This window comes from Pristiophorus japonicus, chromosome 4 (genome assembly GCF_044704955.1).
Source record: "Pristiophorus japonicus isolate sPriJap1 chromosome 4, sPriJap1.hap1, whole genome shotgun sequence".
Classification (NCBI taxonomy): Eukaryota; Metazoa; Chordata; class Chondrichthyes; family Pristiophoridae; genus Pristiophorus; species Pristiophorus japonicus.
Window position 1 is genome coordinate 175,918,556 of NC_091980.1, and position 25,951 is coordinate 175,944,506.

The 25,951-nt window shown below is 48.8% G+C and overlaps 1 protein-coding gene across 1 annotated transcript; it reads right to left on the reverse strand.

Annotated features, from left to right (window-relative positions):
- Positions 1–6,237: 6,237 nt before the first annotated feature.
- Positions 6,238–7,066, reverse strand: LOC139262726 (putative nuclease HARBI1). Its single transcript, XM_070877877.1, has 2 exons — positions 6,662–7,066; positions 6,238–6,537 (listed from the first exon to the last, which is right to left on the reverse strand). Exons 1-2 carry the CDS (start codon positions 7,064–7,066, stop codon positions 6,238–6,240), a joined length of 705 nt encoding a protein of 234 aa, XP_070733978.1.
- Between the last annotated feature and the right edge of the window lie 18,885 nt (positions 7,067–25,951).

Sequence of the window (25,951 nt, forward strand, 5' to 3'; positions counted from 1 at the left end):
GGATCAAACTAAAAGGAGGTTCATCAACCCATAGAAGAAGCAGAGGAAGAACACAACGTAGAGTATACTCCACCACAGATGACCGAACACCGGAACCAAGTGGAGGAGAGCCCAGTCACTGTGGGCAGTCCGGACAGGCTTGAGGCACTGCAAACAGCAGACACTCAGGCCAGCGCCCAACAACTGGAACCCCAACTCAGGCGCTCTACAAGGGAGCGTAAACCACCAGAGAGACTTAACCTGTGATCCCAATAAGACTTTGGGGGGGAGATGATGTCATGTATTTAACTGTCATTCTAACCCATGTATAAGCTGACCTAAGTTGTACACCTTGAGAACATTGACCACAAGGGGGTGAACTTATGGGAGACACTCCTAACCTGCACTTTCAGGTATGAAAGGGGAAGCTCCACCCACCTTCATCACTTGAGGTCTTGGGTAATAAAGGTAACTGGTCACAGAGTGACCTTCTCTCAAGTATGGGCCTCGTGTGCATTTATACTGTATAGTAAGGACATATCAATGACCATCTGTTTTTAGGTGTGATAAATATTGGCCAGGACACCGAGGAGAATTTCCCTTCTCTTCTTCAAAATAGTGCCATGGGATCTTTTATCTCCACCTGAGATGGGAGCCTTAGTGTAACGTCTCATCTGAAAGACGGCACCTCCGACAGTGCAGCTCTCCCTCAGTACAGCACTGGATAAAGTCAAAATTGATTTACCTCCTTCCTTAATCTTATCATTGGATGCACTCAGGGCTCTGACAGGCTTGAGGGCCTGAGAAATTGTCCAGGTTCATGGTCCTAACCCCATCCCTGGATATACTTTACTCCGTCCATTTTAACTTTAAATTTTCTACATTTGCACAAACTGTGGAATCATTTACTTTATTTAATTCCTCCGGCTCCTAGATTTGACCATCCATCTTGGAGAGGGGAGCAGCTTTGATGAAAAGAAAATGTCCTTTTAATTGGCTAAAAGAAAGGCAAGGTTGGCTAGATCAATCTAGCCAGATCAATCATAGCCGTGTTTCTCTGCTTCAAAGCCAGGAACTGCCAATGCACTGTCACTTCCCCAGAAGTACCTACCTCGGATAATACAAGGCTTAATGCAGTTAGTCCGGCAGAACACGATTAGAAGACTCTGGACGTCTCAAGGCTGGCATCGCTGCTGATGCGACCTGGCAGTGGTACAATATAATCACTCTTTTTGCTAGGCTCTGGGATATAACCTGGAGCAGCACCAGAAGAGAGCTGGCACATCAGGTAGACCCTTCAGAGCTCGTTCCTTGAGCACAGAAGCTGGCACAGTTGCACTCTCAATCTGTCCCAATTGTAGGATTCTCTCTTTAGGGTACGAAAGGCCAAGGATCAAATGAGACACTGTGGTTATTTTATTAACTCCGTAAAGAATTTTATTCTACATTCAGACACAACAGTTTTTACCAGATAGCAAGTAATAGCTCCTCATACAGCTTTATTCTGGCATGTGCAACACAGGAAAGAAAGTTCTTGAAAATTAGGTCCTTTTCCTTGGGGGATAAGAATGTTCCTCTCCTATGCCGTGGTGTTCGAACGTCACGCATGGTTCTCCTGAAAATCTTTTCAAGCTGGGATGTTTTATGGGTGTTCCTTCTTCAGGTCTGCTACTGAGCATAATATCAGATTTGGGCTTGTTTTCAGTTCAGTTCAGCAATTTCCTAATTAGTTTCTCAGGCCTTGTTTCTTATCTTTGCCACTGTCAGCATTTTTAGCAAGTCAGCACTGTGGCTTAAACCAAAGCTCCAGCCAGCCCTGCTGATACATTACTTCTCTGTCCAAACATCCTGGACAGTAAGCAGGGACCATCATGCATTCTGATTGTGGCCAAACTGACAGGTCTGTGTTCTTTTCCTTTGCTGTGCATACATTTAAGCAAATTCTGCTCTTAAGCATTCACCCTGCTAACCCAGGGTTTCAAGTCAATTCCTTTATCCAACTCATGGTTCCTGAGTGAGCATCGCTTGGACAGTTCCGTTCTGTGGGCCTTACTTAGTCCTCCTTAAGAGCAGTCACCAAACCTTTCATATTAAAAATTCACAATTGAGAAAAAAACCTTCCAGTATATTTGTGGTGACCCTGCTTTGTCTGCCTGTGGAGCTCTTTCGCCATCTTGTATCTTTCTCCCACAACCCAGTTTCATAGAAATGTTAGCACTTATATTGGAGCTAGTGCTTCAACTGCAGTCCGGCTCTGATCCCACTTACCTGCTATTTCACCATAGTTTTCAATTAACTATCTGGTATGCAGAGCTTAAAATATCATCACTGAAAAGACGAGAGTTTGATGGAGTGTGTATTCAGCCATGAGAAAACCGTGGTCCATTGATGCCCCTAAACAATTCCTCTAACTCATAATAACATGGGAATCCTAACCCGCAACAAGTTCCGTTCACCTGACACCCCAGTGCTTGCTGACCTACTTTGGCTCCCAGTCACCAAATGCCTCGACTGTAAAATTCTCATCCTCGTGTTCAAATTCCTCCATGGCCTCAGCCCTCCTTATCTCTGTAACCTCCAGGCCGAAAGCCCTCCGAAAACTCTGCATTCCTCCAATTCTGTTCACGTGCATCCCCAACATCCTTCGCTCCATTGGTGGCCTTGCCTTCAGCTGCCGAGGCCCTAAACTCTGGAATTCCCTCCATAAACCTTTCTGCCTCTCTACCTCTCTCTACTTAAAGACTCTGTGAAAAACCTGTCTCTTTGACCAATCATTTGTTCACCTGTCCTAAAATCCTCTTTGGTTTGGGCTCAATGTTTGGACTGATTTCGCTCCTGTGAAGTGTCTTGGAACATTTTCCTACATTACAGACGTTATATAAATGCATATTGTTATTGAATGTGTAGGACCAGAATAGACTTTTGTAGCCTAACTGGCCACTCCCAGTGTCCAAGAACTATCTTATCCCACAATATCTTTCATACCCCTCTGCCAATATTTGGTTTCAGCACTTATCCAACTCTCTCTTGGATTTGCTGCTACCACTAGCCCCACAACCTCCCTTAGTGGTCTGTTCTATACGTTCACCACCCACTTTCTGTGTAACCATCTGGGTCACATTTTCTGAGACATCTGTTCTTATTACTGTTAAGTGTCAGCTGTAGCTTAGTGCCTAGCATTCTTACCTCTGAAGATTCTGAGTTCATAATCCCACTCCTGAGACTTAAGTACAAAATCTAATCTGACAATCCAGTGGAGTTATGAGAGGGTGCTGCATTGTTGGAGGTGCCGTCTTTCAGATAAGATGTTAAACCAAGGTCTTTCAAAGCACTATTTCAATAAAAAGCAGGGGAATTCTCCCCAATGCCCTGGCCAATCTTTATCCCTCAACCAACATCACTAAAAACAGATTATCTGGTCATTATCTGGTCATTATCTCATTGCCGTTTGTGAGACCTTGCTGTGAGCAAATTGGCTGCCATGTTTGCCTACAGTACAGGAGTGATTACACTTTATAGGTTCTAAAGCGCTTTGGAATGTCCTGAGGAGATAAAAGGCCTTGGGCTGGATTTTCCGGTCCTTTGTGCTCCGGGTGTCACTCCGGAGCAGCGTGAAAGGCGGCGGTGCGGTCTCCTGCGCCCCTTAGCGATCCTGCGGTTTAGTTCAGTGGTGGCGCTGAACAGCACCGCCAGAAAGAGCTGCGCCAGGTGTGCAACGCCTCTGGTTGCAGCAACGGCAGGAGTTTTGACTTTTGCCCGATTCGTCTGCCCAGAAGTGCGCCTGGGTGGGTCAGTAGCCATGGCAGGTCGCGACCCCGTTCCTCATTTCATTCCGCTCCTGAGATTGACTTAAGTGCACGTTACCCAGCCCTATTAAATAATGCAGGGATATTTAAAGGAGGCATGGCCACATTGCATTTGAAGGTTGATCCAGGATTGTGCAGGCATTGTACTGCAGCATTGGAGTGTTCCAAACACTTGGAAACATGACTGCACTGAGACAGAGGGCTGCATCCAGGTTCTCAGATGACTCCCTCTATGAGCTTATGGAGGGAATGAGAGCACTCAGAGAGGTCAACCTCCCTTTGGATGGGTGGAAGAGACCTCCCCAGGAGTCGAAGACAGCCTGATTGTAGATTGCAGAGGGGGAAAACAGCAGGGATGCTGTCAGGAGGACCTGGGTGCATTGAAGGAAATGTTTCAATTATCTTATTAGATCAGGAAAGGTGAGTGCAACTTCATCCTGCTGTATCTTTCACCACTTCCCCATTACTCTGCATTCCCAAGCCTGCTCCTGCACGTCATTGTTCACACCAACATACCTTGCATATCCATCCATCCATTCCTCTCCCTCTATATACATTATCAAATCCCCATATGACCAACCTCCACTCACACTCACCTTCATGCTAATGCAATCATACCAACTAACAACATACAGGGAGGCCACTCCATCATAGTCACCCTCTACAGGTGTAACCCATTCATTCCTCACACTCATTCCATCACTCTCACTAAAACTTCTCCATTCCTTCCCTCCTTGCAGGCAAAGAGAGGGAGAAGGAGCGAACCGGAGGTGGCCCTCCATCATTGGCCACCTTAACTGCAGCAGAGGAGGTCATCCTGGACGTATCAGGAGTCGCAGAGCAGGTGGAGGTGGGAGAGGGAGAGAGGGGGACATCTCAGCAACCTGGTGACAGAATTACATCTCATACAGCCACATGGCATACAGCAGTCACTCATATGGGGATTGATGTCAGCACCCAGGGAATGTTGATCATGTGCATAATGGTACCGTACACATTCTTGATATGACATTTCTAACTCATTTCTTTACTCTTTACTCTCCCATGTGTCCATCAATAGCCTCCCACCATTGCCCACGAGAAAAAGGAGGACAATTCCTCAGAGGAGCCTCCAGCCTTTGAGGGTTTACCATCACTGGACATAAGCACACCCAGTGTCAGTGCAGATATTTACACCTCGGTGGGTCCCATATGGAGAGTAATGTTGTGTCATAAGTCACAAGTGAGCAAGAGGAGATGGTGGAAACAGGGACAGCAGTGGAGACTGCTCATCGGAGGTTGCAGGATGCTCCCAGCTCGGCTCAGCTGCATTCAGATGCTGAGCCTGCACGTTGGGGGCCATCCAGAAAGAGGGCGATCTTGGAGGTGTAGGAAGAAGTGTAGGAGGCTTTGATAGGTTTTGTGACCGCGATATCTGCAAATGTGAAGAGAATAGAGGAGTTCACCTCCAACATGAGCACCATCCTGTCACAGGCGATGGCAACTGTAGGCTCTCCCATGGAAAGGGTGGCCACCTGCATGGAACAGCTAAAGGAGGACCATTCCTCACAGGGGCACATGGTCTCTATGGAGAATAGATGGCAAATGCTCATAGACCCCCTCTCTAGGAAGGATGTCAATGTACATATGGGTCCTCATGGCCCCACTGCTGTGCAGCAAGGTGCTCTCCAGGTCCTTGCTAGCAGGGAAGTGCAGGTGACCCATGAGAGGGATGATAGTGAGAGGGGACATGGAAGTGGGGGCTCTTCTCAAAGCGCTTACACTTCTCCCCCGTTGCCACCCCCTCAGTCAGAGTCCCAGATGCCTCCCCAGATCGTGATAGATGAGTCTGCCCCTGCACAGTCGCAGGAGGAGCAGACTTTGGCGGGTCCATCACAGGCTCCAAAACACAGAGGACATCGGACAAAAGTGTCTGTGTAGTTGCAGCAGGGAAGTGAGCAGGCTGCCTCTACCTCTGCTGAAGCCACAAGGGTAGCATTTCATAGAAGGACACGGAAGATGAGACACCAGTAGATGCACAAGGGTAGCATGTGAGGTTTCCGTTAATCTGATGTCACAGATAAAAATTATTATTTTCACCACAGGGCCAGTTCTGCCTGCAACTTCGGAAGTGGCTTAGTGAGTTGGAGTGAACGTGAGACATAACGTTACCTCCAGCAATGGTGGTCAATGTGAAAGGAATGGCTTGGTCATTGTAGGGATGTTTTACAGTGTTGCTGTGGGGTGGTGCCAACTTGGTGCAGCATGTGGAAGCCATATGGGTGTAATGCCTGAAGTTAAGTAAATCTGCCCATGCTGAGGCCATCCCTGGCCTCCCGGGCAGCAGTATGCTCGGGTGTTGTAGGATCTGGACCGCAGGTTCCCCCTGCTCCTCCTGCTCCTCCAGCTGATGCTCCACCTCCTGTGAAGAGCCTGTGTGCTCAGTGTCTTGCTCCTCCTGCAGCACTAATTCTCACTGCTGCGCTATGTTGTGCAGGGCATAGCAGACCACAACGATGCTGGAGACCCTGGCTGGTGCATACTGAAGGGCTCCTCCAGATCTGTCTGGGCATCTGAAGCGCATTTTCAGCATGCCTATTGTCTGCTCTCTGATACATCTGGTGGAAATGAATCTTTCATTGCATCTCTCCTCGGCCTCAGGACTTGGCCTTCTCCAGGGTGTCATGAGCCATGTCTTCAGTGGACTGCTCTTGTCTCCAAGCAGCCAGCCGGAATGTCTGTTTGGAGGAGTGAAGAGCTGAGGGAGGGCGGGCTGGCGCGGGACGAAAGAGTTATGGCAGCTGCCAGGGAATCTGGCGCACACATGCATGATGATCTTCCAGTGGTTGGAGACGAGCTGCACATTGAGGGAGTGGAAGCCCCTGTGGTTCACAAACATTCCTGGGTGATGGTGGGGATGACCTGATGGCCACATGTGTGCAGTCGATGATGCCCTGCACCTGTGGGAAGCCAGCCGGAGCCGCAAAGCTGAGAGTCCGCCCAGTAACACTGGCTTCATCAGAGGCAAAGTTGATATAATTGGCTGACTTGTTGAAGAGGGCATCAGTGATCTGTGGAATGTATCTGTGGGCGGCCGACTGTGAGATGCCGCAACTATCTGCTTCAGATCCCTGGAAGGAGCTGGAGGCGAAGAAGTTGAGGGCGGTGGTGACTTTGACAGCCACTGGTAAGGCGTGTCCACCTGCTTCTCTGGGCTGCAGGTCTTGCCCCAGCAACATGCAAATGTCTGCGACAACCTGACGCGATAGCCTGAGCCTCCTTTGGCACTGCTGCTCCGTCATGTGCTAAGACCAAGATGTCACCCGGAACGGCAGCTCCCTAGGGAGCTCCGCTGAACATCTTGTTCCATTACCATCCAATGACATTCCACACTTTCTCTCCCCCAATCTCTTCCCCTACCACTGTGTAAGTCTAAGTTTAAGCTTTAGTCCCCCCTGACCCTAAACGCGGGTGCATTTCTCATCCCCCAAAGCATAAACCCATGCTGCACGGATACCAACCTGGGCCCACCTATCGGACCTCCCTGCAGCACCAAGAACCTCCTGGACCTCTCTGCTGCACCTGGAAATCACTCCCTCTCCGGATTCTGAGGATTTGGAACAAATCCTCCCAGGTCTGAACTCTATCCTCCCTCTCCCGATCCGGCGGCATCCTTCCCCGGTGTCCCTTCGGCCAACTCGGAGCTGACCCCGGAGTCCTTTCGGCCAGCTTGGAGCCAGCTTTGGCGGGGACCCCGGAGTCCTCTCGGCTGGTGGCCCAATCTGCGGAGGCGAAAGCAGCTGGAGGAGCTGCAGCGGAGCCACAGTCGGGCATGTGGTGCGGGTAATGGTGGCGACCACTCTGACTTCTCCCATGACCCTTTGAGAAGCTAAAATGGAGCAGGGCCCCAGCGTCCCTCATCCCCACCCCTCATCACACCTCAGATCTCCCGCCACCTCTCCTGAAGACGCTGCTCAGTGCCGAGCTTACGGCTTGCATCCCACCGTAGGCAACTAGGCCCGTAGAGTAGAGCCTGGTCTCCAGTCATCTTGCACTCCCCTGCCGCTGGACCAAGACCTTGCTCTGTTAAGCCCGTGTGGTAGCCGGTGTGCAACGGCCACCCCCACGTTAAAAGACCTCACGCACAGGCATCTTCCACCCTTCAAAATGAAGTTTGGGACCTGGAACGTCAGGACCCTCATGGGCAACCCCAACTGTGACAGACCAGAACACTGCACCACCATCGTTGCCCGGGAACTCAGACATTTCAACGTTGACATTGTCACCCTAAGCAAGACCCGGCGGGCAGGGGAAGGCCAGCTCAAAGAACAAGGTGGTGGTTATACCTTCTTCTGCAAAGACAAACCAGAAAAAGAGCTCCACCTCCTTGGAGTTGGTTTCGCTATCAAGAATGAGCAAGTTGACCGCCTCAGACTCCCCCTGTGGGATTAGCGAATGTTTCATGACTCTCCGACTCACCCTATCCCGGAACCAGTGCACCACAGTCATCAGCGCGTACGCCCCAACACTCGACGCAATAGATGAGACCAAAGAGGTATTTGACTCCAGTCTCAAACGATCCCTGTCTTGCGTCCCTATGGAAGACAAACTAATCCTCCTTGGCGACTTCAACGCCAGGGTCGGTAAGGACACAGACCTCTGGGGATGCGTGATCGGCAGAGAGGGGGTAGGGAAAACCAACTCCAGCGGTAACCTGCTCCTGACAAAATGCCCAGAACATGACCTTGTCATCACCAACACCTTGTTCCGTCAGAGGGACAAGTACAAGGCATCGTGGCAACACCCTTGCTCCAAGCACTGGCATCTGCTCGAGCGAAGGACCGCAAGGACATGTACATCACCCGCGCCATAACAGGAGCTGACGACTGCTGGATGGACCACCCCCTAATCCGCTCCATCATTAACATCAATATAGCCCCAAAGCAACGACGGCAACAGAAACAATGCCGCAGGAAAATCAACATTGGGGCAGTCAAAGACTAAGTTAAGAAAGCCATATACAGCCAACGCCTGACTGCCAACCTGGCGACCCTCGATGACCCCGAAATGACTGGTCTGCCCTCAAGGCCTCCATAATCTGCACCTGCGAAGAGACGCTCGGTCACTCAACCAAGAAACACCAAGACTGGTTTGACGAGAATGATCAGGAGATCCAGGAGCTAATAAGCCACAAACGCAAGGCATTTCTGAACTTAAAGCAGCAACCCAAATCGGGAGCAGCAAAGCAGTTCTACAGGCGGCTGAAGGCCGAGGTCCAACAAAAACCCACAACCTAAAGAATAGATGGCGGGTGGAGAAAGAACAGGAGATCCAGCATCTGACCGGCAGCCATGACATGCAAGGATTCTTGACCAAAGTCAAGACCACCTACGGCCAAGCACCCAAGGCCCCACCCCACTGCCGGACAAGAACGGAGAGGCAATCATTCAGGACACCGAGGCAGTCAGGGCCCGCTGAAAGGAGCACTTAGAAGATCTCCTTAACTGAGACTCTGCCTTCGACAAAAATGTCCTCGACTCCATCTCGCAGCATGCTACCCGCTACCATCTCAGCAAAACCCCAGCCCTGCACGAGGTAGAAAAAGCCATTCATCAGCTCAAGAACAACAAGGCATCAGGAGCAGATGGAATCCCCGCTGAGTCACTAAAGTATGGCGGAGAAGTACTATTGGCACGACCTCATCTCTCCTATCTGGAAGGAGGAGAGCATACCAGGAGATCTCAGAGATGCTATAATTGTGACCATCTTCAAAAAAGGGGACAAGTCCGACTGTGGCAACCATAGAGGTCTCTTCCTGCTGTCGGCCACTGGGAAAGTCATCGCAAAAATCCTCCTCAATCGACTTCTCCCTGTGGCTGAGGAACTCCTCCCAGAGTCGCAATGCGGATTCTGTTCACTAAGGGGTACAACGGACATGATCTTCACCGCGTAGCAACGACAAAAAAAATGCAGGGAACAGCACCGACCCTTGTACATGGCCTTCTTTGACCTCAGAAAGGCCTTTGACACTGTCAATCATCAGGAACTATGGAGCGTCCTCCTCCATTTCGGCTGCCCCCAAAAGTTTGTAACCATCCTCCCCCTGCTCCACGAACGAATCCACCACAGACCCAATCCACGTCTGGACCGGGGTCAAGCAAGGCTGCATCATCGCACCAATGCTATTCTCGATCTTCCTTGCTGCAATGCTCCATCTCATTCTCAATAAGCTCCCCGCTGGAGTGGAACTAAATTATAGAACCAGTGGGAACCTGCTCAACCTTCGCTACCTCCAGGATAGATCCAAGACCGTCCCATCCTCTGTCATCGCACTACAGTATGCGGACGACATTAGCATCTGCGCACGCTCAGAGGCCGAACTCCAAGCCATCGTCACCGAGGCGTACAAAAGCATGGGCCTTACACTAAACATCCATAAGACATAGGTTCTCCAACAATCTGGCTCCGCCACACAGCACTACCCCCCCCGGTCATCAAAATCCACGGCGCAGCCTTGGACAACGTGGACCATTTTCCATACCTCGGGAGCCTACTATCAGCAAGGGCAGACATTGATGACGAGCTCCAACACTACCTCCAGTGCGCCAGCGCAGCCTTCGGTTGCCTGAGGAAGGGAGTGCTTGAAGACCAGGACCTCAAATCTGGCATCAAGCTTATGGTTTACAGGGCAGTAGTTATTTCCAGAAGGCATTCGATAAGGTGCCACTGAAAAGGTTACTGCACAAGATAAACGTTCACGGGGTTGGGGGTAATATATTAGCATGTATAGAGGATTGAATAACTAACAGAAAACAGAGACTCAGGACAAATGGGTCATTTTCCGGTTGGCAAACTGTAACTAGTGGGGTGCCGCAGGGATCGGTGCTGGGGCCTCAACTATTTACAATCTACATTAATGACTTGGATGAAGGAACTGAGTGTAATGTAGCCAAGTTTAGCTGATGATACAAAGATGGGTGGGAAAGCAAATTGTGAGGAGGACACAAAAAATCTGCAAAGGGACAGGCTAAGTGAGTGAGTAAAAAGTTCTCAGATGGAGTATAATGTGGGAAACTGTGAGGTTATCCACTCTGGCAGAAAAAAATAGAAAAGCAAGTGCTGCGGTACAGAGGGATCTGGGTGTCCAAAACATTAGTATGCAGGTACAGCAAGTAATCAGGAAAGCAAATGGAATGTTTACCTTTATTGAAAGGGGATAGAGTATAAAAGCAGAGAAGTCCTGCTCCAACTGTACAGGATATTGGTGAGGCCACACCTGGAGTACTGCGTACAGTTTTGGTCTCCGTATTTAAGGAAGGATATACTTGCATTGGAGGCAGTTCAGAGAAGGTTCACAAGGTTGATTCTGGAGATGAGGAGGTTGACTTATGAAGATAGGTTGAGTAGGTTGGGCCTGTACTCATTGGAGTTCAAAAGAATATAAGACAATCAGGGGGCTCGACAAGGTGAATGCAGTGAGGATATTTCCACTCATAGGTGAAATGAGAACTAGGAGGCATAGTCTCAGAATAAGGGGCCACCAATTTAAAAATGAGTTGAGGAGGAATTTCTTCTCTCAGAAGGTTGTAAATCTGTGGAATTCTCTGCCCCAGAGAGCTGTGGAGGCTGGGTCATTGAATATATTTAAGGCGGAGATAGACAGATTTTTGAGCGACAAGAGAATAAAGGGTTATGGGGAGCGGGCAGGGAAGTGGAGCTGAGTCCATAATCAGTTCAGCCATGATCTTATTAAATGGCGGAGCAGGCTCGAGGGGTCAAATGGCCAACTCCTGCTCCTATTTCTTATGTTCTTATGTGATACCCGCCCTCCTATATGGCTCAAAGCGCTGGAGAAGTACCACAGCTCTGCCTCCGCAAGATCCTGCAAATCCACTGGGAGGATAGACGCACCAACGTCAGTGTTCTCGCTCAGGCCAACATCCCCAGCATCGAAGCACTGACCACACTTGACCAGCTCTGTTGAGTGGGCTACATTTGTTTGTATTGTGTTCCTAACACAGATGAGACTGCACACAGGGAGGTTAAAGTAACAGTGACCTCAGTCTTTATTAAGACACTCCAGAGTGAGGAACATGCCTGAGGGGCCGGCTTATATACAGTGCTCCCAAGGGATGCTGGGATCCCTTGGGACTTCAGGTAATGCACTCCCTGGTGGCGGAACAAGGGAGTGCATGCTTTACGGATACACAACATCACTCCCCCCCAAAGTCAAAGTGAAAACTATTTACAAGGTGAGGCGGTCGGGAGCCTTTCTTTCCCTGGTGAACCACCTCGGTACAAATGTCTGTTCTGGTGTGTTGGCTGTGCCCTCGCTGGGCTGGCGTGTTGTTGGCCCTGCAGGGCTGCTGGGTGAGCCTAGCCTTGCTGGGCTGTTGGGCGTGATGGGTTCGATTTCCTGGTCCGGCGTGGTGTCGTTGATCCTTTGGGTGTGTGTTGTGGGCTCAAAAAAGGTGGTGTCTGCTGTGGGTTGTTCAGGGCAGTCTGTGAACCGCAGCCTCATTTGGTCCAAGTGTTTTCTGCAAATTTGTCCACTGTCTAGTTTGACTACAAACACCACATTCCCTTCTTTAGCTATCACCGTGCCCGCGACCCACTTGGGACCATGTCCATAGTTTAGCACACACACAGGGTCATTCAGATCAATTTCCCGTGACACAGTGGCGCGACCATTGTTTACATTTTGTTGCTGCCGCCTGCTCTCTACCTGATCATGCAGGTTGGGGTGAACCAGCGAGAGTCTGGTTTTAAGTGTCCTTTTCATGAGTAGCTCAGCCGGGGGCACCCCTGTGATCGAGTTGGGTCTCGTGCGGTAAATGAGCAGTACTTGGGACAGGCGGATTTGGAGTGAGCCTCCTGTGACTCGTTTAAGGCTTTGTTTGATGGTTTGTACTGCCCGCTCTGCCTGCCCATTGGAGGCTGGTTTAAACGGGGCCGAGGTGACATGTTTGATCCCATTACAGGTCATGAATTCTTTAAATTCGGCACTGGTGAAACATGGCCCGTTGTCACTGACCAGTATGTCAGGCAGGCCATGGGTGGCAAACATGGCACTCAGGCTTTCAATGGTGGCGGTGGCGGTGCTTCCCGATATTATTCCACATTCAATCCATTTTGAAAAAGCATCCACCACCACCAGGAACATTTTACCAAGAAACGGGCCCGCATAGTCGACATGGATCCTTGACCATGGTCTGGAGGGCCAGGACCACAAACTTAGTGGTGCCTCTCTGGGCGCGTTGCTCAACTGAGCACACACGCTGCATTGCCGTACACAGGACTCTAAGTCAGAGTCGATACCGGGCCACCACACGTGGGATCTGGCTATAGCTTTCATCATTACTATACCCGGGTGTGTACTGTGGAGATCCGAGATGAACGTCTCCCTGCCCTTTTTTGGTAGCACTACTCGGTTACCCCACAACAGGCAGTCTGCCTGAATGGACAGCTCGTCCTTTCGCCGCTGGAACGGCTTGATTAGCTCTTGCATTTCAATGGGGATGCTGGCCCAGCTCCCATGCAGTACACAGTTTTTCACTAGGGACAGCAGAAGATCTTGGCTGGTCCAAGTCCTAATCTAGCGGGCTGTGACAGGTGATTTATCATTTTCAAATGCTTCCATGACCATCAACAAGTCTGCGGGCTGCGCCACCATCAACAAGTTTGCAGGCTGCGCCATTTCCACCCCCGTGGTGGGCAATGGTAGCCGACTGAGAGCATCCGCACAGTTCTTGGTGACTGGCCTGTGGCGGATGGTATTACGCTGATAGCGCGAGTGCCCACCTTTATATGCGGGCTGAGACATTCGTAGTTATCCCCTTGTTTTCAGCGAACAGGGATTATGAGGGGCTTGTGATCGGTTTCCAACTCAAATTTGAGGCCAAACAGGTACTGATGCATTTACCCCGAACACACACGCTAATGCCTCTTTCTCAATCATGCTGTAGGCCCTCTCGGCTTTAGACAAGCTCCTGGAGGCATAGGCGACAGGTTGCAACTTCCCCGCAACGTTAGCTTGTTGTAATACACACCCGACTCCGTACGATGACGCATCACATGCTAGCACAAGTCTTTCACATGGGTTATACAATACAAGCAGCTTGTTGGAGGACAAAATGTTTCTGGCTTTCTCAAAAGCAATTACTTGTTTTTTTACCCCATACCCAGTCCTCACCTTTACACAATAACACATGTAGGGGCTCTAAGAGGGTGCTTAACCCCGGTAGGAAGTTACCAAAATAGTTGAGGAGTCCCAGGAATGACCGCAGCTCCGTGACGTTCTGTGGCCTGGGCACGTTCCTGATAGCCTCTGTCTTGGCGTCTGTGGGACGAATGCCATCCGCCGCGATCTTTCTCCCCAAAAACTCCACTTCTGTTGCCATGAAGATGCATTTCGACCTCTTCAGCCGCAGCCCTACGCGATCCAGTCACTGGAGGACCTCCTCCAGGTTTTGTAGGTGCTCGACAGTGTCCCGACCCGTGACCAATATGTCGTCCTGAAAAACCACCATGCGTGGTACCGACTTGAGTCGGCTCTCCATGTTTCTCTGGAAGATCGCTGCAGCCGACCGAATTCCAAACGGGCATCTGTTGTAGATGAACAGCCCCTTGTGCGTGTTGATGCAGGTGAGGCCCTTCGAAGACTCCTCCAGCTCCAGCGTCATGTAGGCCGAAGTCAGGTCAAGCTTGGTGAACGTCTTGCCTCCTGCCAGCGTCGCAAATAGGTCATCTGCCTTAGGTAACGGGTATTGGTCCTGTAGCGAGAAACGATTAATAGTTACTTTATAATCGCCGCAAATCTTGACCGTGCCATCACTTTTGAGTACTGGAACAATCGGGCTGGCCCACTCGCTGAATTCCACTGGGGAGATAATGCCCTCGCATTGCAGCCTATCCAGCTCAATTTCCACTCTCTCCCTCATCATGTGAGGTACCGCTCGCGCCTTGTGGTGAATGGGTCGTGCCTCTGGGACCAAGTGGGTCTACACCTTCACCCCGGAAAAGTTTCCAATGCCTGGCTCAAAAATGGAAGGAAATTTGTTAAGAACTTGGGTACATGAGTCCTCATCGACATGTGATAGCGCTCGGATGTCATCCCAGTTCCAGCGGATTTTGCCCAGCCAGCCCCTTCCAAGCAGTGCGGGGCCATCGCCTGGGACAATCCAGAGTGGTAGTTCGTGCACCGTGCCCTCGTAGGTGACCTTGACCATGGCGCTGCCCAGGACAGTGATAAGCTCTTTGGTGTATGTTCTCAGTTTCATGTGGATGGGGCTCAGGGCTGGTCTGAAAGCCTTGTTGCACCACAGTCTCTCAAACATCTTTTTACTCGTGATGGATTGGCTAGCGGCAGTGTCCAGTTCCATGGCTATGGGTAAGCCATTCAATTTTACTTTTAGCATTATAGGTGGATAGTTCGTCGAAAAAGTGTGCACCCCATGTACTTCAGCATCTGCCTCCTCTCTCTGAGGCTCGAAATTGCTTTGATCCACCATGGACCGATCTTCCTCTGCCACGTGGTGATTAGCAGATTTTGCAGAGCTTGCATGTCATCTGTAAGCTCGTTGGAGGTGCCCCATTGTTCCACAGCTCTTGCAAACATACCCTTTGAAGCGGCATGAATAGGCTGAATGGAAACCTCCACAACACCAACAAGGTGTGAATTGCCTTGCATTCATCCTTTGTTGCGTATTGTGAGTCATCTGGGTCACCTGAGGCCTGCTGGCAGTTGCAGACATGTGGTTTCTGCCCTGTACATTTCTACTCGCAAACACAGGTCCAGTTAATTTATGAACATTGCTAGCACTTGTGTGCTGAGAGATTTGTTTGGTGTTATCACTGGTAGACATAAACGCCTGTGCTCTTACTGAGGGTCGGTGTCTCTGCAGTCAAAAGTTTTCGTAGGATGGTCTCGTGGCCAATGCCCAGTACACAAAAGTCTCTGAGCATTTGCTCCAGGTAGCCATCAAACTCACTTTGTCCTGCAAGTCACCTTAGCTCGGCGACGTAAATCGCCACTTCCTGACTTTCAGATCGCTGGCACTTGTAGAACCGATACTTCACCATCAGCACGCTGTCCCTCGGGTTAAGATGCTCCCGAACCAGTGTACACAGTTCCTCATATGACTTATCTGTGGGTTTCACCAGAGCCAGAAGATTCTTCATGAGGCTGTAGGTCAGTGCCCCACAGACGGTGAGTAGGACCGCCCTCCTTTTTGCAGCACTTCCTTCACCGTCCAGCTTGTTGGCTACAAAGTACTGGTCTAGCCGTTCGACATAGGCTTCCAAGTCCTCACCCTCCGAGAACTTCTCCAGGATGCCCACAGTTTGCTGCATCTTTGCGTTGGATTCGTATAGTTGTCGCCAGTTCCTAACACAGATGAGATTGCACACAGGGAGGTTAAAGTAACAGTGACCTCAGTCTTTATTAAGACACTCCAGAGTGAGGAACAGGCCTTAGGGGCCGGCTTATATACAGTGCTCCCAAGGGATGCTGGGATCCCTTGGGATTTCAGGGGATGCGCTCCCTGGTGGCGGAACATGGGAGTGCATGCTTTACAGATACACAACAGTTCGCATGCCCAACACGAGACTCCCTAAGCAAGCGCTCTACTCGGAACTCCTACACGGCACGTGAGCCCCAGGTGGGCAGAGGAAACGTTTCAAGGACACCCTCAAAGCCTCCTTAATAAAAATGCAACATCCCCACTGGCACCTGGGAGCCCCTGGCCCAAGACCGCCCAAAGTGAAGGAAGAGTTTCCAGGAGGTCGCTGAGCACCTCGAGTCTCGTCGCCGAGAGCATGCAGAAAACAAGAGCAGGTAGCGGAAGGAGCGTGCGGCAAACCAGACCCCACACCCACCCTTTCCTTCAACGACTATCTGTCCCACCTGTGACAGGGACTGTAATTCCCACATTGCACTGTACAGCCGTCTGAGAACTCACTTTTGGAGTGGAAGCAAGTCTTCCTCGATTCCGAGGGACTGCCTATGATGATGATCTATCATGTCGAGGAAGCTCATCCTCTGCCTGTATACCCTGTGTTGGGGGTTTAGTCTCCAGCACGGTGCAGCCCTGCGCTGATGCCCTGTGTCCTGTTGAGCATCAGGTGATCGCGGAGAAGGTTAGTGTTGTTGTTGGTGCTGCTGGTGTGCCTGGTGCTGCTGGTATTGGGGCTGATTGTGGTCCCATTCTGAGGACCAAGTTAAGACAGAATAAACGGCGCCTGTTCTGACGTAATAGAAGGCAGGTCAAGTAGACATGATAGAAGCAATATGTGAATGCTTTGATAGGTTCTACCAATGAGGTGACAGTGGACCCCAACTTTGATGAAAGCACTAGCAACCTCCAGAAAGCTAAATCTGTGCTGACAATGCACTCAGCAACAGCATCTGCCATAGCAAAGTAACCAGGTGTCAGGTGGGAGCATTTATTGTGCTTTCCATGCTGTGCACTAATAAGTTGCATCAATGGCCACTGAACTTCCGCCTCAGGTTCACAGACATGGGTCTTGAGCTGCGTAATTCCCATGGTCATGGTGAAATTGGAAAGGTAGGGTTAAAAGATGCTTAAAGGTCTGACAAGTACTAATAATCATCTAAATTAGCTTGGCCGCCTCTGCCATTCGGGTCACTGCCATGCTGGCAAATGTGCCTGAGGGAAAGGTGCATGGAGGCGTGTTCCCGACCCGCTCCAAGTTATTTCAACTTTTACTCTCGGCCTGTCTCCAATCCCACCCGCACGGACGCCAGAAAATTACAGCCTATGTGTGTACTTATTCAAGTTAGCAGATGGTGGAAAATATAGCCTTGCTTCTTCCATTAAGGGCCTGCTGATCTCTTTGCGCAAAAACATTGAAGGCGGATTATGATCACACAACCGTAGCGGGCCAATTTTCATTGGGGAACCTTGTGCACCATTCACTCATATTGGGAATTGTGGGCACATTGCCCATTACATTCCATAAACACAGATGTAGAATTGATCCAAAAAATTGTCTTGGAAATGGTTCATAATCCAGAATCTTACAGCACAGAATGAGGCCATTTGTTCCATAGTGCCTATGCCATATCTTTGGTAGAGCTACCCAATTAGTCCCACTCCCCCTGCTCTTTCACCATAGCCCTGCAATTTTTTCCGTTTTAAGCATTTATCCAATTCCCTTTGAAAGTTACGATTAAATCTGCTTCCACCTTCCTTTCAAGCAGTGTTTTCCAGATCATAGTAACTCATCGCATTAAAAAAAAATCTCTTCCCCCCCTCTTTCTTTTGCCAATTATCCCAAATCCGTGTCCTCTCATCACTGAGCCATCTGCCAGAGGAAACAGTTTCTCCTTATTTAAAAGAAGAAAGACTTGGATTTCTATAGTGCCTTTCACGGCCACCGGATATCTCAAAGCGTTTTACAGCCAACGAAGTACTTTTGGAGTGGTCACTGTTGTAATGTGGTAATTATTTACTCTATCAAAATCCTGCATAATTTTGAACACTTCTATACAATCTCCCCTTAACCTTCTCTGCTCTAAATAAAACAACCCCAGCTTCTCTTGTCTCCCCCTAAAGCAAGGAAGTTCTGCTTTCTGCTACAGTTATACAGGGTATTGGTGAGGCCACAACTGGAATACTGTGTGCAGTTTTGATTTCTATATTTACGAAAGGATATACTTGCTTTGGAGGCTGTTCAGAGAAGGTTCACAAGGTTGATTCCGGGGATGAAGGGGTTGACTTATGAGGAAAGATTGAGTAGGTTGGGCCTCTACTCATTGGAATTCAGAAGAATGAGAAGTAATCTTATCGAAACGTGTAAGGTTATGAGGGGGCTTGACAAGGTGGATGCAGAGAGGATGTTTCCACTGATGGAGGAGACTAGAACTAGAGGGCATAATCTTAGAATAAGGGGCTGCCCATTTAAAACAGAGATGAGGAGGAATTTCTTCTCTCAGAGGGTTGTGGATCTGTGGAATTCGCTGCCTCAGAGAGCTGTGGAAGCCTGGACATTGAATAAATTTAAGACAGAGATAGACAGCTTCTTAACTGATAAAAGATTAAAGGGAACAGGGGAGCGGGCAGGGAAGTGGACCTGAGTCCATGATCGGATCAGCCATGATCGTATTAAATGGGAGAGCAGGCTCGAGGGGCCGTATAGCCTTCTCCTGCTTCTATTTCTTATGTTCTTATGTTCTTAAAATTTAATACTCCAAATATTTAAAGCAATTCCTCTTTAATCATTTATACAGTTCCGTGCTGTTCTCAAACACAGGAGTTTGTGAAACCAGTTATCCACTCTGTGCACTGACCAGCTCAATCTGCTTTCAAAATCATAGAGTTCAGTTATCTTTGGTGGCATCTTCAATCTGCATGGTGGATGAAGGTGTCTGTGTTCGATATGAAGTAAATAGGCAAGGCACAAAATGGTGTAACCTAGCGAACTTCCCAGTAGTTTCCAACGATCATGGGCCAAATAGAGTACTCCATTCAGATCTCCGTACCTGGAAGGATATACTGGCCTTTGAGTGATGCAGCACAGGTTCATCAGAATGATACCAGGGCTAAAAGGGTTAAATTATGAGGATAGATTGCATAAACTAGGCATGTATTTCCTTGAGTACAGAAGATTAAGCGGTGAGCTAATCGAGGGTGTTTAAGATGATTTGATAGGGTAGATAGAGTGAAACTATTTCCTCTGGTGGGGAGTCCAGAACAAGAGAGCACAACCATAAAATTAGAGCTAGGCCGTTCAGGGGTGATGTCAGGAAGCACTTTTTCACACAAAGGTTAGTGCAAATCTGGAACTCTCTCCCTCACAGGGGGCCAATTGAAAATTTCTAAATTGATAGATTTATGTTGGGCAAGGGTATTAAAGGTTACAGAACCAAAGCGGGTAAATAGAATTAAGTAAGAAGGAAAAAAAGACTTGAATTTCTTTAGCGCTTTTCACAACCACCGAATGTCTCAAAGCACTTTACAGCCAATGACGTACTCTTGGAGTGTAGTCACTGTTGTAATGCGGGAAACGCAGCAGCCAATTTGCGCACAAGCAAGCTCCCACAAACATCAATGTGATAATGACCAGATAATCTGTTTTTGTTATGTTGATTGAGGGATAAATATTGGCCAGGACACCGGGGATAATTCCCCTGCTCTTCTTCAAAATAATGCCGTGGGATCTTTTATGTCCACTTGAGAGAGCAGAAGGAGCCTCAGTTTAACGTCTCATCCAAAAGACGAGATACAGATCAGCCATGGCCTAACTGAATGTTGGAATAAGCTTGAGAGGCTGAATGGCCTAATTCCTGTTCCTATGGGCTAGAACCTCCACTTTTGTGGTTATCGCCCAAAAATGAGCGACATTTCCGGCGTGAACATTAAAAAAAGGTTTCAGATCGCCGGCTTCTCGCCCATTCTCAAACCACCTAGTCTCCATTTTTGAAAATGGCCGTTACCGTGAGCGATATAAAATGGGCGGTAGCGTTAACTTTTTTGACCTTCTGTCATAAAGTGTGGCCGTCCTTAGCAATGGCATGGCAATGCTCGATTCCTGCGATTCTGGTGGTCAAGGGTCATCATGACATGCGCAGAAGTGGAGACAGAGAGAGAGGGAGCTCAGAGGGACTGAAGGCGTGGCTGGGTGTGGTGTGGCTGCTTTGGGAGGAAGGAAGGAGACTTTAGCGCTTCACAGCAAGTAGGCAAACAAAAAGTAGCTGTTATCAGCCACATATTTGCCCGCATTTGGCCTATAATGGAGAGAGAGGAGGAGACATCACAGCACGCTGTGAAGACTAACGCTGGAGAGAGCAGTGAGGTAAGAGAGGAGCACATTGGAGGGCGCAAAAGAGCCAGGAGGTTCTCGGACGAGGCAAATGCCTCCCTCCTGCAGGAGGTCGAGTTACATGGGGGTGATTTGACAGAGGGAGGGCGTGGGAAGCCCACCCCAAAGGCATACCAGAAGATATGGACCGAGATAGCAGAGGTGGTCTCGTCGGCAACCAACGAGGTGCGTGAGGGCAACCAATGTTGCAAACGATGGAACGACCTTGTGGGATCCGCCAGAGTAAGTATTACATTGATTTACATGTACTTATGTATTTATATAATTTGATTTGTCACAGTCATGAGTGACTATCATCAGATGTGAGGTCTTTCACTTTTACCGGGAATGTGTTACCCAAAGCCTGCGGTCACGATGTATGTCTTTAGGTAAAGAAGGATAATTTTCATAATAATCATGATTACATCTGTCGGTTATGTGTTGTATCAGTCCCTGTGGCAGTACCTAGCAATGATATCACGCAATGATCTCATGCCATGTCGTCCTGTCACCTTTTACAGAAGAAGCTATCGACGATGAGGTCCGTGCAGAGGCGAACGGGTGGGGGGCCACTAGTCCCCAGCGACATCACTGACATGGAGAAGCTAGTGCTAGCACTCATGGGGAAGCACACCCGGACAGCCATGGACGCATCTGCAGACCCTGAAGTGATGCCACGTGAATAAAGCTTACACCATTGCATAATGTAAATTCAATAGATGCCACACCAACTCATATTCGAACAATCATATATGATAAATGATTTCTAAAGTTGTCATAGAAATAATGATGGCCTAATAAAAATCATTGGAATGCAAATGTGTTGATGGTCATGAAATGTGATGTCTGCGATGATTTTGAGAGCGGTGGTGCTTTTGTCGTACATATGCTGTGTGCAGCGCTGGACTCACCTTGTGACCCTAGCACCCGCTTCTCCTCTAATAACCTCAGTTGTGTTTTTCAGCTCAGCCAGCAGCGCGACCCAAGGCAAGACCACAGAGGCCAGAAGGTGGGGACGCGGGGCCCGACTCTCCGGACGATCCTACATCTGGTGCTGAAGAGCTTCGATTGTCGCCCATCAATCCCCTGGATCAGTTCTCCACGGATGAGAGCACGGATTCCATCCCAAGGCCATCTAGTGGTCCTCCGGTCATTCCCGCCTCCACTCTGGAGGTACCGGCCCCAAGCATCTCGCCACAGGGCACCCCATTTGTCCCCAGGACGCCGCCGACCCCACAGAGGTCCCATGGATGCGGCAGGTCTGTTCCACGAGCACCACATGACAGCGGAGAGATGGTACAGTTGTCCAGGAGGACTGTAGACATTGGTGACCAGCTCATCGAAGCATTGGGGGGCATATCCTGGCACCTAGCCACCATGACCGAGTACATTATATGAATGGCGGAGTCCCTGGATGTGATAGCCAGGAACACTGCTGGCACAGGCCTCCCAATGGTCCCCGAGTGCGGCACTCCACCCCTAGTTTCCACACCACCAATGTGAACGACAGATGAGAGCAAGGACCAAGATCCTGCTTCTGCATCAGAGAATGTTGCCTCCTCGGCACCCCCCGCTCCTGTACCCGTGCATCGACTGCATCTGCCTTCATCCCCCCCAATGATGCACCGCCTGAGGAGCTCCTCGGCCAGGCGCCGTAGAGCGAGGAGGGGAAGGGATAGAGGTGGGGAGAGGAATGAGAGGGGGGAAGGAAAGTGAGGTGCATGTGCGCAGGTGATGGCTGTGTTATATCTCCATCTGGGTGTATGCAATTTGTTGTAATGTTTGGGGGGAGGGGAATACGCTCCTGCTTTGCCTTTGTATTCTGTGTTGCTGGACATGTTGAACATGTGATTGATGTCAATGGTGGAAAAAGTGGGGTGTGGGCGGGGGTTGGGTGTTATTGCCTGTGATACTTATGATTTCAGACCACTATTGGTATAAAATTTTTGTTATTGAACATAACCTTGTTGCGCATTGTCTCAGATAGCTGGACCGTTATAGACTGTTGATTCCTTAACATGAATGGGTTAAATATAACAACATCAATCAATGTAAACTTTAACTGGCACCAAGGTGATGGACACCATTGATATCTGAGCTGCACACACATAGCAGAGTGTCAGCATTGTCACTCACATCAACGCTCTTTCAGGCAAATCGTTCAGATTTCAACTCCTCATGTAAGAATGGGATTTTTAAAATGCCAGCCACATCGCTGGAGTTCGTTCAAAACAGTACCACTTTTTGTGGGCGGTTTTTTGGGCGAGCGATATTGTGCGAGGTGGGGATAGTGACGGTGGGTGATCTCCTGGGCGTTATTTTCACCAAATGTGCTCTTTTTGACAAAAAAAAGTGGGCAGGCGGTATTATTGAATTTCGTCATTAATTCCATGCGGAAAGTAACGCTGGGCAATATTATGGGCATTGATTTCGCCCATTCTGATGATTCCGCCCCAAAAAAGTGGGCGGGTGGGAAAATCTTTTCCCGGCATTAACCACATGGGGAAAGTAATGCTTGGCGAGAAGTTTTCTAAAAATGACCGTCAGTTTCCATTTTGTGCCAAAGTGGGCAATATATGGGTATTATACATCATTTCAGTGGTAAAATGGGTGTTAAGTGGGTGTTAAGTATACAAAAAAAGTGGAGAATCTAGCCCTATGACTCCTGGCGAGGAATTTTGAGTTTGTATCTTGGCTGATGTTTGTATTCTGACTAACAAAGGAGAGCAAACATAGAAACATAGAAACATAGAAAATAGGTGCAGGAGTAGGCCATTCGGCCCTTCTAGCCTGCACCGCCATTCAATGAGTTCATGGCTGAACATGCAATTTCAGTACCCCATTCCTGCTTTCTCGCCATACCCCTTGATCCCCCTAGTAGTAAGGACCTCATCTAACTCCTTTTTGAATATATTTAGTGAATTGGCCTCAACAACTTTCTGTGGTAGAGAATTCCACAGGTTCACCACTCTCTGGGTGAAGAAGTTTCTCCTCATCTCGGTCCTAAATGGCTTACCCCTTGTCCTTAGACTGTGACCCCTGGTTCTGGACTTCCCCAACATTGGGAACATTCTTCCTGCATCTAACCTGTCCAAACCCATCAGAATTTTAAACGTTTCTATGAGATCCCCTCTCATTCTTCTGAACTCCAGTGAATACAAGCCTAGTTGATCCAGTCTTTCTTGATATGTGAGTCCCGCCATCCCGGGAATCATTCTGGTGAACCTTCGCTGCACTCCCTCAATAGCAAGAATGTCCTTCCTCAGGTTAGGAGACCAAAACTGTACATAATACTCCAGGTGCGGCCTCACCAAGGCCCTGTACAACTGGAGTAACACCTCCCTGCCCCTGTACTCAAATCCCCTCGCTATGAAGGCCAACATGCCATTTGCTTTCTTAACCGCCTGCTGTACCTGCATGCCAACCTTCAATGACTGATGTACCATGACACCCAGGTCTCGTTGCACCTCTCCTTTTCCTAATCTGTCACCATTCAGATAATAGTCTGTCTCTCTGTTTTTACCACCAAAGTGGATAACCTCACATTTATCCACATTATACTTCATCTGCCATGCACTTGCCCACTCACCTAACCTATCCAAGTCACTCTGCAGCCTCATAGCATCTTCCTCGCAGCTCACACTGCCACCCAACTTCATGTCATCCGCAAATTTGGAGATACTACATTTAATCCCCTTGTCTAAATCATTAATGTACAATGTAAACAGCTGGGGCCCCAGCACAGAACCTTGCGGTACCCCACTAGTCACTGCCTGCCATTCTGAAAAGTACCAATTTACTCCTACTCTTTGCTTCCTGTCTGCCAACCAGTTCTCAATCCACGTCAGCACACTACCCCCAATCCCATGTGCTTTAACTTTGCACATTAATCTCTTGTGTGGGACCTTGTCGAAAGCCTTCTGAAAGTCCAAATACACCACATCAACTGGTTCTCCCTTGTCCACTGTACTGGAAACATCCTCAAAAAATTCCAGAAGATTTGTCAAGCATGATTTCCCTTTCACAAATCCATGCTGACTTGGACCTATCATGTCACCTCTTTCCACATGCGCTGATATGACATCCTTAATAATTGATTCCATCATTTTACCCACTACCGATGTCAGGCTGACCGGTCTATAATTCCCTGTTTTCTCTCTCCCTCCTTTTTTAAAAGTGTGGTGACATTGGTTACCCTCCACTCCATAGGAACTGATCCAGAGTCTATGGAATGTTGGAAAATGACTGTCAATTCCAAGGCCACCTCCTTGAGTACTCTGGGATGCAGTCCATCAGGCCCTGTGGATTTATCGGCCTTCAATCCCATCAATTTCCCCAACACAATTTCCCGACTAATAAGGATTTCCCTCAGTTCCTCCTTCTTACTAGACCCTCTGACCCCTTTTATATCCGGAAGATTGTTTGTGTCCTCCTTAGTGAATACCGAACCAAAGTACTTGTTCAATTGGTCTGCCATTTCTTTGTTCCCCGTTATGACTTCCCCTGATTCTGACTTCAGGGGACCTACGTTTGTCTTTACTAACCTTTTTCTCTTTACATATCTATAGAAACTTTTGCAGTCCGTCTTAATGTTCCCTGCAAGCTTCCTCTCGTACTCTATTTTCCCTGCCCTAATCAAACCCTTTGTCCTCCTCTGCTGAGTTCTAAATTTCTCCCAGTCCCCGGGTTCACTGCTATTTCTGGCCAATTTGTATGCCACTTCCTTGGCTTTAATATTATCCCTGATTTCCCTTGATAGCCACGGTTGAGCCACCTTTCCTTTTTTATTTTTACGCCAGACAGGGACGTACAATTGTTGTAGTTCATCCATGCGGTCTCTAAATGTCTGCCATTGCCCATCCACAGTCAACCACTTAAGTATCATTTGCCAATCTATCCTCGCCAATTCACGCCTCATACCTTCAAAGTTAGCCTTCTTTAAGTTCTGGACCATGGTCTCTGAATTAACTGTTTCCTTCTCCATCCGAATGTAGAATTCCACCATGTTATGGTCACTCTTCCCCAAGGGGCCTCGCACACCGAGATTGCTAATTAATCCTCTCTCATTCCACAACACCCAGTCTAAGATGGCCTCCCCCCTAGTTGGTTCCTCGACATATTGGTCTAGAAAACCATCCCTTATGCACTCCAGGAAATCCTCCTCCACTGTCTTGCTTCCAGTTTGATTACTCAAATCTACATGCATATTAAAGTCACCCATGATAACTGCTGCACCTTTATTGCATGCACCCCTAATTTCCTGTTTGATGCCCTCCCCAACATCACTGCTACTGTTTGGAGGTCTGTACACAACTCCCACTAACGTTTTTTGCCCTTTGGTGTTCTGCAGCTCTACCCACATAGAT

What these genes read in the sequence shown, in the direction of transcription:
- LOC139262726 (XM_070877877.1), bottom strand. Translation starts at nt 7,066, where the DNA reads ATGACGGAGCAGCAGTGCCAAAGGAGGCTCAGGCTATCGCGTCAGGTT. An exon ending in CCCCACCATCACCCAGGAAT is followed by an intron (nt 6,538 to 6,661) that starts GTTTGTGAACCA and finishes GTCCCGCGCCAG; the next exon opens with CCCGCCCTCCCTCAGCTCTT.